The sequence below is a fragment of the Corythoichthys intestinalis genome, chromosome 9 (genome assembly GCF_030265065.1).
Source record: "Corythoichthys intestinalis isolate RoL2023-P3 chromosome 9, ASM3026506v1, whole genome shotgun sequence".
Lineage (NCBI taxonomy): Eukaryota > Metazoa > Chordata > Actinopteri > Syngnathiformes > Syngnathidae > Corythoichthys > Corythoichthys intestinalis.
Window position 1 is genome coordinate 31,406,999 of NC_080403.1, and position 13,062 is coordinate 31,420,060.

General features: G+C 37.1%; 1 protein-coding gene across 15 annotated transcripts in view; it reads left to right on the plus strand.

Moving 5' to 3' along the window:
* Positions 1 to 13,062, plus strand: part of itpr1b (inositol 1,4,5-trisphosphate receptor, type 1b) — a 130,308-nt gene that overhangs the window by 80,430 nt on the left and 36,816 nt on the right. For 9 of the 15 annotated variants that reach the window (XM_057845338.1, XM_057845341.1, XM_057845345.1 and 6 more), the window contains 7 exons: positions 1,627 to 1,827; positions 3,622 to 3,732; positions 4,136 to 4,231; positions 4,306 to 4,440; positions 4,627 to 4,734; positions 8,095 to 8,326; positions 11,648 to 11,770. In XM_057845338.1, the coding sequence (XP_057701321.1) occupies positions 1,627 to 1,827; positions 3,622 to 3,732; positions 4,136 to 4,231; positions 4,306 to 4,440; positions 4,627 to 4,734; positions 8,095 to 8,326; positions 11,648 to 11,770 (1,006 nt within the window). Of the gene's footprint in view, positions 1 to 1,626; positions 1,828 to 3,621; positions 3,733 to 4,135; positions 4,232 to 4,305; positions 4,441 to 4,626; positions 4,735 to 8,094; positions 8,327 to 11,228; positions 11,624 to 11,647; positions 11,771 to 13,062 lie in introns of those variants that run through there. The other 6 variants (XM_057845342.1, XM_057845352.1, XM_057845344.1 and 3 more) reach the window with 3 other exon arrangements.

The window sequence follows — 13,062 nt, forward strand, 5'->3', positions numbered from 1 at the left end:
CAGGTACTAACAGGAGCTGAACCACTTTAACCAACCTGCTTTTGTTTTTTTATCTGTTGTTTGATTGATGACAAATAGAGGACATAAGCGCTAGCTACATCTTTCAGTCATAGACTTCACTAGCTACATAATTCAGTCATAGACTTCACTATCAGTTGACGGGAAACTGGCCGCCGGGCCGCTCCATAGGGGGCCTATTTTCAAAAACTTAAAATTCTAATATTCTCAAAACCAAAGCCGCTCGCGACCTAAAACCAAAACAGGCACCTCCCTTAGGCATACTGTGTATGAGTCTCCATGAGCAGTGGCATCAAAAAGTTCAGTCTTTTCCTAATAAAATCCTGATTAATTATGTTATATAAGTATAACAAAACTTAAAATGGCTATAAAATTCTCAGGTTTTACGCTACATGCACAAAGATCAACAAATGCAGAGATAATCACCAATATTTTCAGGATCAATAGCAATATTTAACATATCATATAGGTTTATGCCCGAAATAGTGCCTTTTTTTAAATTCACTGCAATTTTGACATAGGTTTTCAACAGCCAATAAACCACTCAAATTTCACACCAGAAACTTAATACAGTACATGAGGGAAGCATGCAGAATCATCTTAATTTTACTCAACAAAGCAAATTTTGCATTTTTCCATATATAATCAGAACTTATTTAGGTTGAATTCAGATGTCACTATTGCCTCAGCATGTCTGGCTGGCTATCTGGCCCTCATTGTTTTTGGATTGAAACGTTACATAAAATAAAACACGTAAAAAACAATTTTTTTAAAAAATTTGTTTATTTTTTGGTATGCAAGCAGAAATGTCTAAATTAATAGTTTTTTTGCCCCCCCAAAAAAAAAACCAAGAAGTTGAAGAAGGCTGAAAACTACCTGATTATTTGAAAGTTAAAATTACGCTTTTGTGTATAAACACAAAATCCAACATGTCGGCCAAAGAGATTTTTAATTTGAAATTTTTATAAGTAAATAGGTAAATCCCGGAATTTCTATGGATATGGACGTAAAACAGTCTAGGTTCTTGGTTGAAAAAACTGGGCAGTTATCATTTATTTTAAGTATATATTTCATTTCAGTTATGCTATTTTTTTCCCATTCATTTCATTTTTTATACAACGTTGCAAAGGTCGTGTATGGTGCTATTTTATATAATAGTTACCTTGAATCCTCAACCAACTCACTCTTGAGACACTCCTGCCTGCTTGTATGCTCTAAAACTTTCATCCCGTCCATCTAAATCCAGCGTTACAACGCGTTTGTTTAAATTTATCGCAGTGAAATCTTCCACGACGCTCCGCCGGCCCCCTACGGGAAGCCGTGGCGCAATGTCTATAGGAGCTGTCTCGTCAACTGATAGTGAAGTCTGTGTTTCAGTATTTTTAGTTGACTGAAGTATTTGTATCTTTGTACAGTTTTTTCTTCAGTGATCACTATTGTCTCACCTTTTGCTGTATTTGTCCTGTCATAATGTAACGGCCCTATGTTATTTGTAACTATAAGGTAAATGTTCTGTAGTGTTTTGATACACTGTACACAAGCAGCTTGAGGAATTCTGATAAAGGGAAATGGTATTATTATACTCTGTTAATCTCTATACTTCTTTAGAATTTTCTACGCAATCAGAATAACAAGAACAACTACAACCTAGTTTGCGAGACCCTTCAATTCCTCGACTGCATTTGCGGCAGCACTACCGGAGGCCTCGGGCTGCTTGGACTGTACATCAATGAGAAGAATGTGGGACTCATCAACCAGACTGTGGAGAGCCTCACCGAATACTGCCAAGGTCCCTGTCATGAGAACCAGGTGACCCACATGTACATTCACGGCACAAGTCTGTGGTTTATCTGAATTGTGATACGTCAAACTAGAGTATTTTTAAACTTTTTTTTTCTCGAGTGGGTGGCCAAACTAAGGTTTCCTCATTCACGTCATTGCATTTGATAGTTTTGTTTTGGCTGTATTACACCCTTTCGTGGCCAACTTCCAGTTCTTGTTTTTCTGTGCTCTGATTTTGCAGCAATACAATAGTTAACACCTGCCTTCTGTTAGTACTTTGACATAGTGAGCAAAGCATGTCACATGATGCTTGCCATCCTCTGTTCCTGCTTTGCAGTGGTAGTATTCTGGCAAGTGTAAAATTAAAGTGATTACAAAAACTGTTGACATTTGTTGATGTTTGGGTGTACAGTGTATCACAAAAGTGAGTACACCCCTCGCATTTCTGCAGATATTTAAGTATATCTTTTCATGGGACAACACAGACAAAATGACACTTTGACACAATGAAAAGTAGTCTGTGTGCAGCTTATATAATAGAGTTAATTTATTTTCCCCTCAAAATAACTCAAAATATAGCCATTAATATCTAAGCCCTGGCAACAAAAGTGAAAACACCCTTTAGTAAATACGTACATCCCTAAATGTCCAAATTGAGTACTGCTTGTCATTTCCCTCCAAAATGGAAAATGAATGAATGAATGAATGTCATGTGACTCGTCACAGGAGTGCTGTCAGCATTGCTGCATGGATTGAAGAGGTGGGGCGTCAGCCTGTTAGTGCTCAGACCATATGCCACACTCAACATCAAATTGGTGTGCATGGCTATCACCCCAGGAGGAGCCCGCCTGTCTCATCAGATCATAGGACATGGTTATAGTAATCCATGTGCTTGATATGTCTTCAGCAAACTGTTTGCGGGCTTGCTTGTGTACCGTCTTCACATGAGGCTTCCTCCTGGGGTGACAGCCATGCACACCAATTTGATGTAGAGTGCGGCGTATGGTGACCCCCCACCTCTTCAATCTCTGCATCAATGCTGACAGCACTCCTGTAACGAGTCACATAACATTTTGGAAGGAAAATGACAAGCAGCACTCAATTTGGACATTTAGAGATGTACGTAGTTTCCAAGCGGTGTACTCACTTTTGTTGCCAGGGGTTTAGATATTAATGGCTATATTTTGAGTTATTTTGAGGGGAAAATAAATCACCTCTCTATTATATAAGCTGCACACAGACTACTTTTCATTGTAACAAAGTGTCATTTTGTCAGTGTTGTCCCGTGAAAAGATATACTTAAACATCTGCAGAAATGCGAGGGGTGTATTCACTTTTGTGATACATTGTATGTAAATAAGTTTGTGAAAGGAAATGAAAAGCAAGAAAAGGATTTTCCTTAATTGAAATGATAATGGAAGTCTTCTTGTGATTTACTGGGTATGGCTTTTTTCTGGAACCTTTTTAAACAAATATCCAGATTCAGGCATGATGTTTATGAGGAGTGACATGTATTTGCCGAAATAAACACGGCAGCACAAAGTCAGCCTTCAGCAAACTTGATGTGGTTTCCAGAAATGTGACCCTCTTCCTCAGCACATGACTGTGTCTGCAGGGTGTGTGATATCCACATTTACATGCATATTAAGCCTGAACGGGGCTGCTTTTGAGTACTGCTTAAACCGCTTTAAGCTATATTATATACTTTTATACAGCAGATCCACAGACATGTGCTGATCGTTTCATGTTTCCTATGTGTCATCAATAAACTAATGAATTTGTTTTTCTGTGTCTATGTATTAATCTGTCATTGTGCTATAGAACTGTATTGCCACTCATGAATGCAATGGTATTGACATTATCATAGCACTGATCCTCAATGACATCAATCCCCTCGGCAAAAAGAGGATGGACTTGGTGTTGGAACTAAAAGTAAGTGATTTTGAATGCACAGTATGTCTTTTTCCATCCTCTCCTGCCACTTAAGTGATGTTATTGTTTGAAACTAATGAGAAATGCCAGTTTGCATCTAGATTAAAAAAAAAACTGATTGAAGAAATGTTCAATTTTTACTTACATCTCATTATATAGTAGTGTGATAGTTAAAAGTTTTTAATATTTGGCAGGTGGATGCCAATTTTTAATCTTCATCCCACAAAGTACAAGCATGGACTAAAACACCATACACAGCTTTATTTTAGTCATTAGTGGAGGTCTGCCATGGATCAGTTCTTAGTTGCATATACTTGGTTTACATTGCAAAAGTTGTTATGGACAAAACTTATTTATTTATACTTGGGATGTAAAATTACTCCTTTGTGTAATGTCCCCACAGAATAATGCCTCCAAGCTTCTCCTTGCGATTATGGAAAGTCGCCATGACAACGAGAATGCTGAAAGGATACTATACAACATGAGGCCTAAAGAGCTGGTTTGTGTCTTTAAACTTGAAGTATTTAGATTCAATATGAAATGTGGATTTCTACTGACACAATTTCTGTGTAGGTCGAAGTGATAAAAAAGGCCTATATGCAGGGTGAGATAGAAGTTGAAGAGCCTTCGGAAGGTGATGAAGGAGAAGAGGAACATTCTGCATCACCAAGAAATGTGGGCCACAACATCTACATTTTGGCACATCAAGTAAGAGCTCATCACACTCACAACATGTATGCATGTATGGAGATTGTTTAGAACCATAGTTTACTCAAAGGATCCTCTTTTGTTTACCACATTACCTCATGCTGCTCAGTATAGTAAGCCTGATAGATGAAGCAATATTTGGCTGAATCATTATCTCCGTCACTGTTATGTTGTTTGTCATTTCAGTTGGCCCGTCATAACAAGGAACTGCAAGCCATGTTGAAACCAGGGGGCACGTATGGAGAGGGTGATGAGGCACTGGAGTTCTATGCTAAGCACACAGCTCAGATTGAGGTCAGCTGCCATTGCTTCTGCATCAGCTGAACTGTACCACATATACACTGCTGGCCAAAAGTATTGGCACCCCTGCAATTATGGCACCACGGAAATTCTGTCAGATAATGCTGAATTTCTCCTAGAAAATGATTGCAATTACAAATGCTTTGGTATATCTTCATTTGTTTTGCTTGCAATGAAAAAACACAAAAGAGAATGAAAATGAAAATTAAATAATTATCATTTTACACAAAACTCCAAAAATGGGCCGGAAAGTATTGGCACCCCAGACTAATACTTGGTAGCACAACCTTTAGACAAAATAATTGCGAACAACCGCTTCCGGTATCCATCAATGAGTTTCTTACAATGCTCTGCTGGAATTTAAGACCATTCATCTTTGGCCAACTGCTCCAGTTCTTTGAGATTAGAAGCGTGCCTTCTCCAAACTGCTATTTTCAGATCTCTCCACAGGTGTTCTATGGGATTCAGGTCTGGACTCATTGCTGGCCACTTTAGAAGTCTCCAGTGATTTCTCTCAAACCATTTTTTAGTGTTTTTTGAAGTGTGTTTTGGGTCATTGTCCTGCTTGAAGATCCATGACCTCTGAGTGTGAACCAGCTTTCTCACACTGGGCCCTACATTATGCTGCAAAATTTGTTGGTAGTCTTCAGACTTTATAATGCCATGCACACGGTCAAGCAGTCCAGTGCCAGAGGAAGCAAATCAACCCCAAAACATCAGGGAACCTCCGCCATGTTTGACTGTGGGGACCGTGTTCTTTACTTTGAAGGCCTCGTTTTTTTCCCCCTGTAAACTTTATATTCATGCCTTTTCAAAAAAAGCTCTACTATCTGACCAGACAACATTCTTCCAAAACATTTTTGGCTTTCTCAGGTAAGTTTTGGCAAACTCCAGCCTGGGTTTTTTATGTCTCTGGGTCAGAAGTAGGGTCTTCCTGAGTATCCTACCAGACTCCCTTTTTAGTCAGACGCCGACGGATAGTACGGGTTGACACTTGCCACGTTTACATGGAGCCAAATATTCCAATTACAATCGGAATATTTGTTCAAACCGAATAAATGTGTTCCATATAAACACCTCATTCGGAATGAACAGGCCCAAACCGAATGGAATTTCATTTCGATTCACAGGGGTGGAATATTCCTTTTCCCAAACCGATTAGAAGTAAAATTATATCATGTAAACAGGGAAGCGGAATGGTGTCTGGTTGCGTTCTTTCTGCACATGCTCCGTACTGACGTGGTGACGTCACTTGGTGACGTAAGTAACGTCACTTGCAACATGGCTTCCAAGCACAGCGCACCTAATTGGAGTCCGGCGGAAAGATTGTATTTAATTCAAACTTTAAAAGAATTGAATATAATTGCTCGCTTAGATGGGCGTAAAACGAGGAACAGTGAAGTATTTTAAAAAATTCACGAGAGGTTACACGAAGCCGGAATAGACCGAAGCGTTGACCAGATTAGAAATCGGTGGAAAACGCTGACAACCGGCTACTACAAGGCAAAAGAGCAAAACAGCAGAAGCGGATAAGACCCCACAAACACAACAAGTGGGTTAAAGTTAAAACAGCAGCACTCTGACGATCGATCTCCATGTTTTGCAACGTGACGCTTTGTTTTGATTAATCTGCGCATGTCAGACGGCAGTTGTCAAACGTCCTTTCGGAATAAAGGCAGACACATGTAAACGATGGATCGGAATAGATAAAGTGACATGTAAACAGCTGATCTGAAATTTCCATTCGGAATGATTTGAATCGGTATGAATAAAAGTCAGCATGTAAACGTGGCTACTGTTGTACTTCCGGACTGCAGTGCAGCTTGAACTTGTTTGGATGTTAGTCGAGGTTGATTATCCACCATCCGCACAATCTTTCGTTGAAATCTCTCATCAATTTTTCTTTTCCGTCCACATCTAGGGAGGTTAGCCACAGTGCCATGGGCTTTACACTTATTGATGACACTGCTCATGGTAGACACAGGAAGATTCAGGTCTTTGGAGATGGACTTGTAGCCTTGACATTGCCCATGCTTCCTCACAATTTTGCTTCTCAAGTCCTCAGACAGTTCTTTGGTCTTCTTTCTTTTCTCCATGCTCAATTTGGTACACACAAGGATACAGGACAGACAGGTTGTCTCAACTTTAATCCATTTTAACTGGCTGCAAGTGTGAATTAGTTATTGCCACCACCTGTTATGTGCCACAGGTGAGTAACGGGTGATGTTAATTACACAAATTAGAGAAGGATCACAAGATTTTTTAAAGGGTGCCAATAATTTTGTTCAGCCCATTTTTGGACTTTTGTATAAAATGATGATGATTTTTTTTTTCCACATTCCCTTTTGTGTTTTTTAATTGCAGGAAAAATAAATGAAGATATTACTACCAAAGCATTTGTATTTGCAATCATTTTCTGGGAGAAATTGAGCATTATCTGACAGAATTGCAGGGGTGCCAATACTTTTGGCCATTAGTGTATGTAGCTATCAGTTTTCATTTAGAATAATAAAGCTACGAAAAAGAAAGAAAAGCTCAATTTTCTCTCTTTACGGGTTTTTTAAAATTTTATTTAAAAATGTAGGAAATGATTACACGGAATTCATCACAAAATAAAATAAAGATTTATGAATACCACATGGAACAAAGTATCAAATTAAATGAGAACAAAAAGACAAAAATCACTTAGTCATAAATTAAAAGTTGGCTGGCCTGAACCTCTGCTCTCGAGTGCAATCTTCGAGAAGATTGGGTCTCGGCCTTCCTCAATCATACATTTTTTATTACTCCATATGCAAATAGGCAGGCGGATGCTAGCCCACAAGTTAACCGTGTAAGGGCACACATGTGGCTCACACAAAAGTGGAAATTCCCTACACAGCTGCTCCAGGACAATAATTTCATCTGCTTACGATGGCTTTGCTACAAGAAAGAAGCTGAAAGCTCCCATTCATGTCTTATCCAAATAGTCAAGACAAACAATATGGAAATGAATATACTGTACTATGTAAAATGACAAAATATGTGGGAATAAATAAGTCCAAGTGTAATGTTGCGACCACGTTTCATTGGAGTATGTCTGACAGGTAGCAGGGATATAAATTAAATTTGTTTATTTATTTATTTTTTTGTCTTGCAGACACACTAAAATAAAAAGACATTTGGCATGTTAACCTTTAAGCAGTATTCTGACTCATAGAGAACCAAAATACTAGAAACACTTGTTGATATGCTGAAGTAACATTTTATAACATTGCAAAATAAATCCACTTATATATTTTAAGTATCAATTAAAAGGGATTATCCTTATGAAGACTAAATAATGGCTGATTTGGTGTGTTTTTTGTGTTCTAGATTGTTCGACTAGATCGAACCATGGAGCAAATCGTTTTTCCTGTGCCCAACATATGCGAGTTCCTCACTCAAGAGTCCAAACTACGTGTCTACTACACCACAGAGCGCGATGAGCAAGGTAGCAAGATAAATGACTTCTTCCTGCGGTCCGAGGACCTTTTTAATGAGATGAACTGGCAGAAGAAGCTGCGAGGTACTCAAGAGGCGACTGGTAACACAAACGGCGTTCCCTGTGCGTCATCCTCTTTAACATTATTCCTTTTAGTTCCTGTTTTATGTTTTCCTTTCATATCTCTCCAGGCCTCAGTAAATACAAATATATTTATTTTGAGTTACAGTATCACTTACTGAATCCTCTAAATTTCCACTGTGTGTGTAACTGTAACACACATTTCATCTAAAGTTGAGACTGTTCATTTACGAGCCAGTTGATTCACACATTAGTGAAGAAAATTGTTGCTTCTTCACCAAATGGCAATACGTTTTTTTCCCCAATATCGTTCATGCCTAATTGAAAGTAGCTTGGACCAGTATTCCTCAATGCTAATCAATAACCTGGTCTACAAAATTTTGGAAAATATCTACTTCAGAGATAAAAATGGCCAAATCTTGCTGGGATTACATGGATTGGAAAATTAAAGATTTTAGTGCTGTTTGGAAAAATTATTCATGATATTTAATGTTAAAATGTGATTACAAAGATATATTGGTGGAATTATATAATATCACTTTTACAAGTTGCCACCAACAATGAAATTTGTCTATATTAATAAATTTTCTCCACCTCCAAAACACCAGGATTCATTCAATACATTGAAAACAGCATACTATGTCAAAGCTCTTTCCTAAACGATTATATTCTGAAATGATAGACATTTTTTTAGGTACATATGTTTTCTCCAAAATAAGTTTCCATTTCAATTACCGGTAATACCCATTTCACCTATATTGCTTGGATTTTAATTTAAATGTTATTTTCGCGAGATACTGTATCTGGAAATTTATAGTCAATTAAAACTTTTGAATTCATTTTTCTGTTTAAGTGACCCAGTCTTAGTAAAGTCTCACTATTTTTAGTCCCTTAGCAGTTTGCTTATAGACCAGTGTAATGTTTTTTTTGGCCTGGCTATTATGAGTTAGGTTCTGAAATAGATGCATTTTTCTAAAACTGTAGGGCAAGAGTTAAAGAATAAAATACCTGTTTCAGGTCACCACTGAAGTTGATTGTTGAAATCTTTTATATATATACATATGTATATATATATATATATATATATATTTATATATATTTATTTATTTATTGTCACCACTGAAGTTGATTGTTGAAATCTTATATATATATATATATATATATATTTATAAATTGCTGGCACCAAACCGAAACCTTTAGTGTTCAAATCTGTTCAATTGTATATTTTATTACAAATTAATACCTATGGTTAGGTCCCCTTAAGGTTATTATATTTACAAATTTAAAAATTATTGGCCAGTCGAACATTTTTTTTTTTTTTGCCGGTAGGTTGCTCATCAAATGTTGTGGGTGTTTCTGTTATCCTGAAAGTTGATCGTTTTCGAGAAGTTTTGTGGCCGATGCCAGCAATTTTTCTTTTTTTGAACAACACCAGCTAAAATTAAAAGCCTAGACCTAATTTTCAGCTTACTGTTGAGAAAGGCACAACCAGTTGACCTTCTGAGAGATGTCAACGTTGAATAAACAGCTCTTTGTTCCTCTTTTAAATAGATGAGTGTTTTGTGGCTTGTCCCGTGATTAGACCCAAGGGATGATAATTTCTTTGCCATCATGGGAAGAATATTACCTCTCTTCCTACCGTAATGAATAAGCACAACTGAAAAGTAACTTGTTCCACTCATGCTCACCTCTGTCATCAATGACGTCTTTTACTCAACTTCTGAAAATCCCCACCCGCAGTTCCTCTATTTCATTCAACGGTGGGCTAGAAAAACAACAACATTTTGGGCAATCTAATGACTGAAGTCAAAGTCTGCTTTTTGTGTGTGCTTTTGATATTCAACTTGACAACTTTAAAGGGATCCACGGATAGAAAGACTTGTAGTTCTTAAAAGATAAATGTTGTTATGAGTTAAAATAATTTGATATTGAAACCCTTCCTGTTCTTGTTTTTATACAATTTGTAGAATTAGTTCAACTAGTAGGTCGTGTTGTAGTGTTGTTGACGTCACATGGTGATGACATTACATGGTTCCGCTGCCGGGCTTCCGGAGTATGACTTTAGCGACATAAACATGTCACCTGTTCAAACATTTTAATTTGAACCCAAGATGAACCTTAATGAGATGACAGCACTGTCGATATTTCACAAAACGAGCAGCAAAAGCAAATTGAGCAAGAAAGACGGTTTTGTGCCAAAATGTGCTACACCGGCGAAACGTTCTACAAGAGGCAAATTTAAGACCCAAATACTACCGTGCGCTTTCAGCTTGTTTTGTTTAGATGCATACAGACAGAACATACTAAAGATGCCTTAAGAAAATACTTACCTAGTAACGTAGTAATATCAAATAAGGGTGGTTTAAATATGCTACGTGATTAATGTGGTCAACAGATCAACAATCTGCTTTAAAGCTACGACAAAAAAAAACACAATCCTTAAAAGTATGAGAGGAAAACACATGGGATACAAAAATATTTTGAGACAATGAAAAGGTAATAAAAGTCTTAATAAAAACACAAATAGTAAGTACTCGCTGCTTTTAACCAATGTGCACATGTGTTGGACGTCTCGCTGCGTAGATGGGATTGCAGTAACCCGGTAGTGTTCGTCTAGCGATAGTGACAAATTTCGTCATCACCCCGAGCGTCCATTGCGCGCATAAAACATGGCGCCCTACGTAGGTCAAAAAACGTACAAAATATTATAGATTTTTAAATCAATGGCAATATTTTACGTTTTTCTAAACACATATTTTTGTAAAAGCGAACAATTGTGGCTTTAAGTCTTTAAGTCCGAGGTTCCCTTTAACTAATTCACTAATTACAAAAGAACTAAATTTAAAGGACCATTAGTGTCAAGATGATCCATTTTTCATTTAAGAGCTGTCTTTCTGTAATACTTTCTCAAAAATGTGAGCTTTCTATTCATTTTCAATAATAGCAATCCATTTTGGACCAATCTGTAAAGAACTCAGACACCCTTTCAAGTTGCTAAAATTGACGTTACAGACATCCACTACTCCAAAGGTGGGTTTAAATACATGTTATTTGCAATACTCAATGTCATTCGGGTATTCAAAATGCCAGTCAGGACTCAATTATACTCATTCTGATATTCAAAGTGCCACTCAGGACTCAATTATAAAGTTGCACACTCACTTTGTATATAAATACAGACAAAGCAGTACCGCAAAATTAATGTTCATTCACTATTTCGGTTCACTGTGTACAAGGCCTCTAATTTCGTAAAAGCAATGTGCTAAATCACCATTTGATTGATTGCTGCCTTTTAATCACTGTCAAACTATTATCTGTCTGCATCGGAATATGAATATTCAGTTTCAATGACCTACCTTTCAGCCCAGCCCATCCTCTACTGGTGCTCCAGGAACATGTCTTTCTGGAGCAGTATCTCTTTCAACCTGGCTGTTCTAATGAATTTGCTGGTGGCCTTCTTCTATCCTCTAGAGGGGTTTCGTGGAGGTAAGTCAGCTGACCACATTTTTTTTTCTATTCCGCTGCCAGTTCTGGAATCATTTTCCAATGATCCTAAGTCTGCCCTGACTAACTCTGCTTTAATAATATTAATCTATATTCAATTTTTGTGGGTTAGTGAAATCTCAACTGTAAGTAGTTGAACTTTCAGATCAAAGAGGCATGGTTTGAGTTCAGCTGCAGACAGTAATGGAGGAAAAAGCACTTCAGAAGGTGCACAACTGTTAGCACACAACTTTCACTCTGACTGCTCTCCTTCCCGGCATGCGTGCTGCGCAATTACAAAGTGAAATGTAAATTGAATTTCCTCTTGAAGGATTATTTGTACAGTGGGGAGAACAAGTATTTGATACACTGCCAATGGGTTTTCCCATTGGCAGTGTATCAAATAGTTGTTCTCCCCACTGTATGTGTATGTATATATACTAGTATATATGTTAAAAGCCCACTGTAAAAATTAAAATGTTATGATATTGGAATTTAACCCCTAAAATTCACCTGGAAATGTTTTTTCTTTGCACAGATTAAAACCAAGCAAAGTACAAAAATGTATTCAGTAAAGCTATCAGCTAACTCCCCGTTTATTCATGTGTATTTTCAAAATAAAACACAGGGCTAAAATAAAACTACATTTACTCACACACCAATTTCCTTTATTATTGTACATCCAACCACATGTCTACATGTGCATGCATATTGATTATCAAAGACTTAAGTAGACAAAGGGGGATCATCTTGAAGTGTTCGTCATTTATTATGTACCAGGATGGGTGTCCAAAAAATGAGAAACGTAAAGAAAATTTCAACATCTCAAACATTTTTCACTCACCTGATCTGACCTACTTTTAAGGTGTCAAAAAATGCCCTCCTGTTCAAACTTTTTCTTCCCCCAGAAAATAGAGATTTTATGTTTTCCAATGATGCTTCACACATGGGCCCCTACTAAAAGCTTTAAATAGGTTATTCGGAGTGTCCCGTTCATGCATCTTATCAGATGGTATATATGACAAAGTTCTTGTGTGTATCATGATACGATGTGTGAATAAACTGAAACATGCATATAGGACAATTTTGAAATTTGTCACATCAGTGTTTTGCGCCATATATATGTGATATGTATATATATATATACACTGCTCAAAAAATAAAGGGAACACTAACGTAACACATTGTAGATATAAATGAATGAAATATTTTTATTAAATACTTTGTTCGTTCCATAGTTGAATGTGCTGACAACAAAATCACACAAAAATTATCATTGAAAATCAAATGTATCA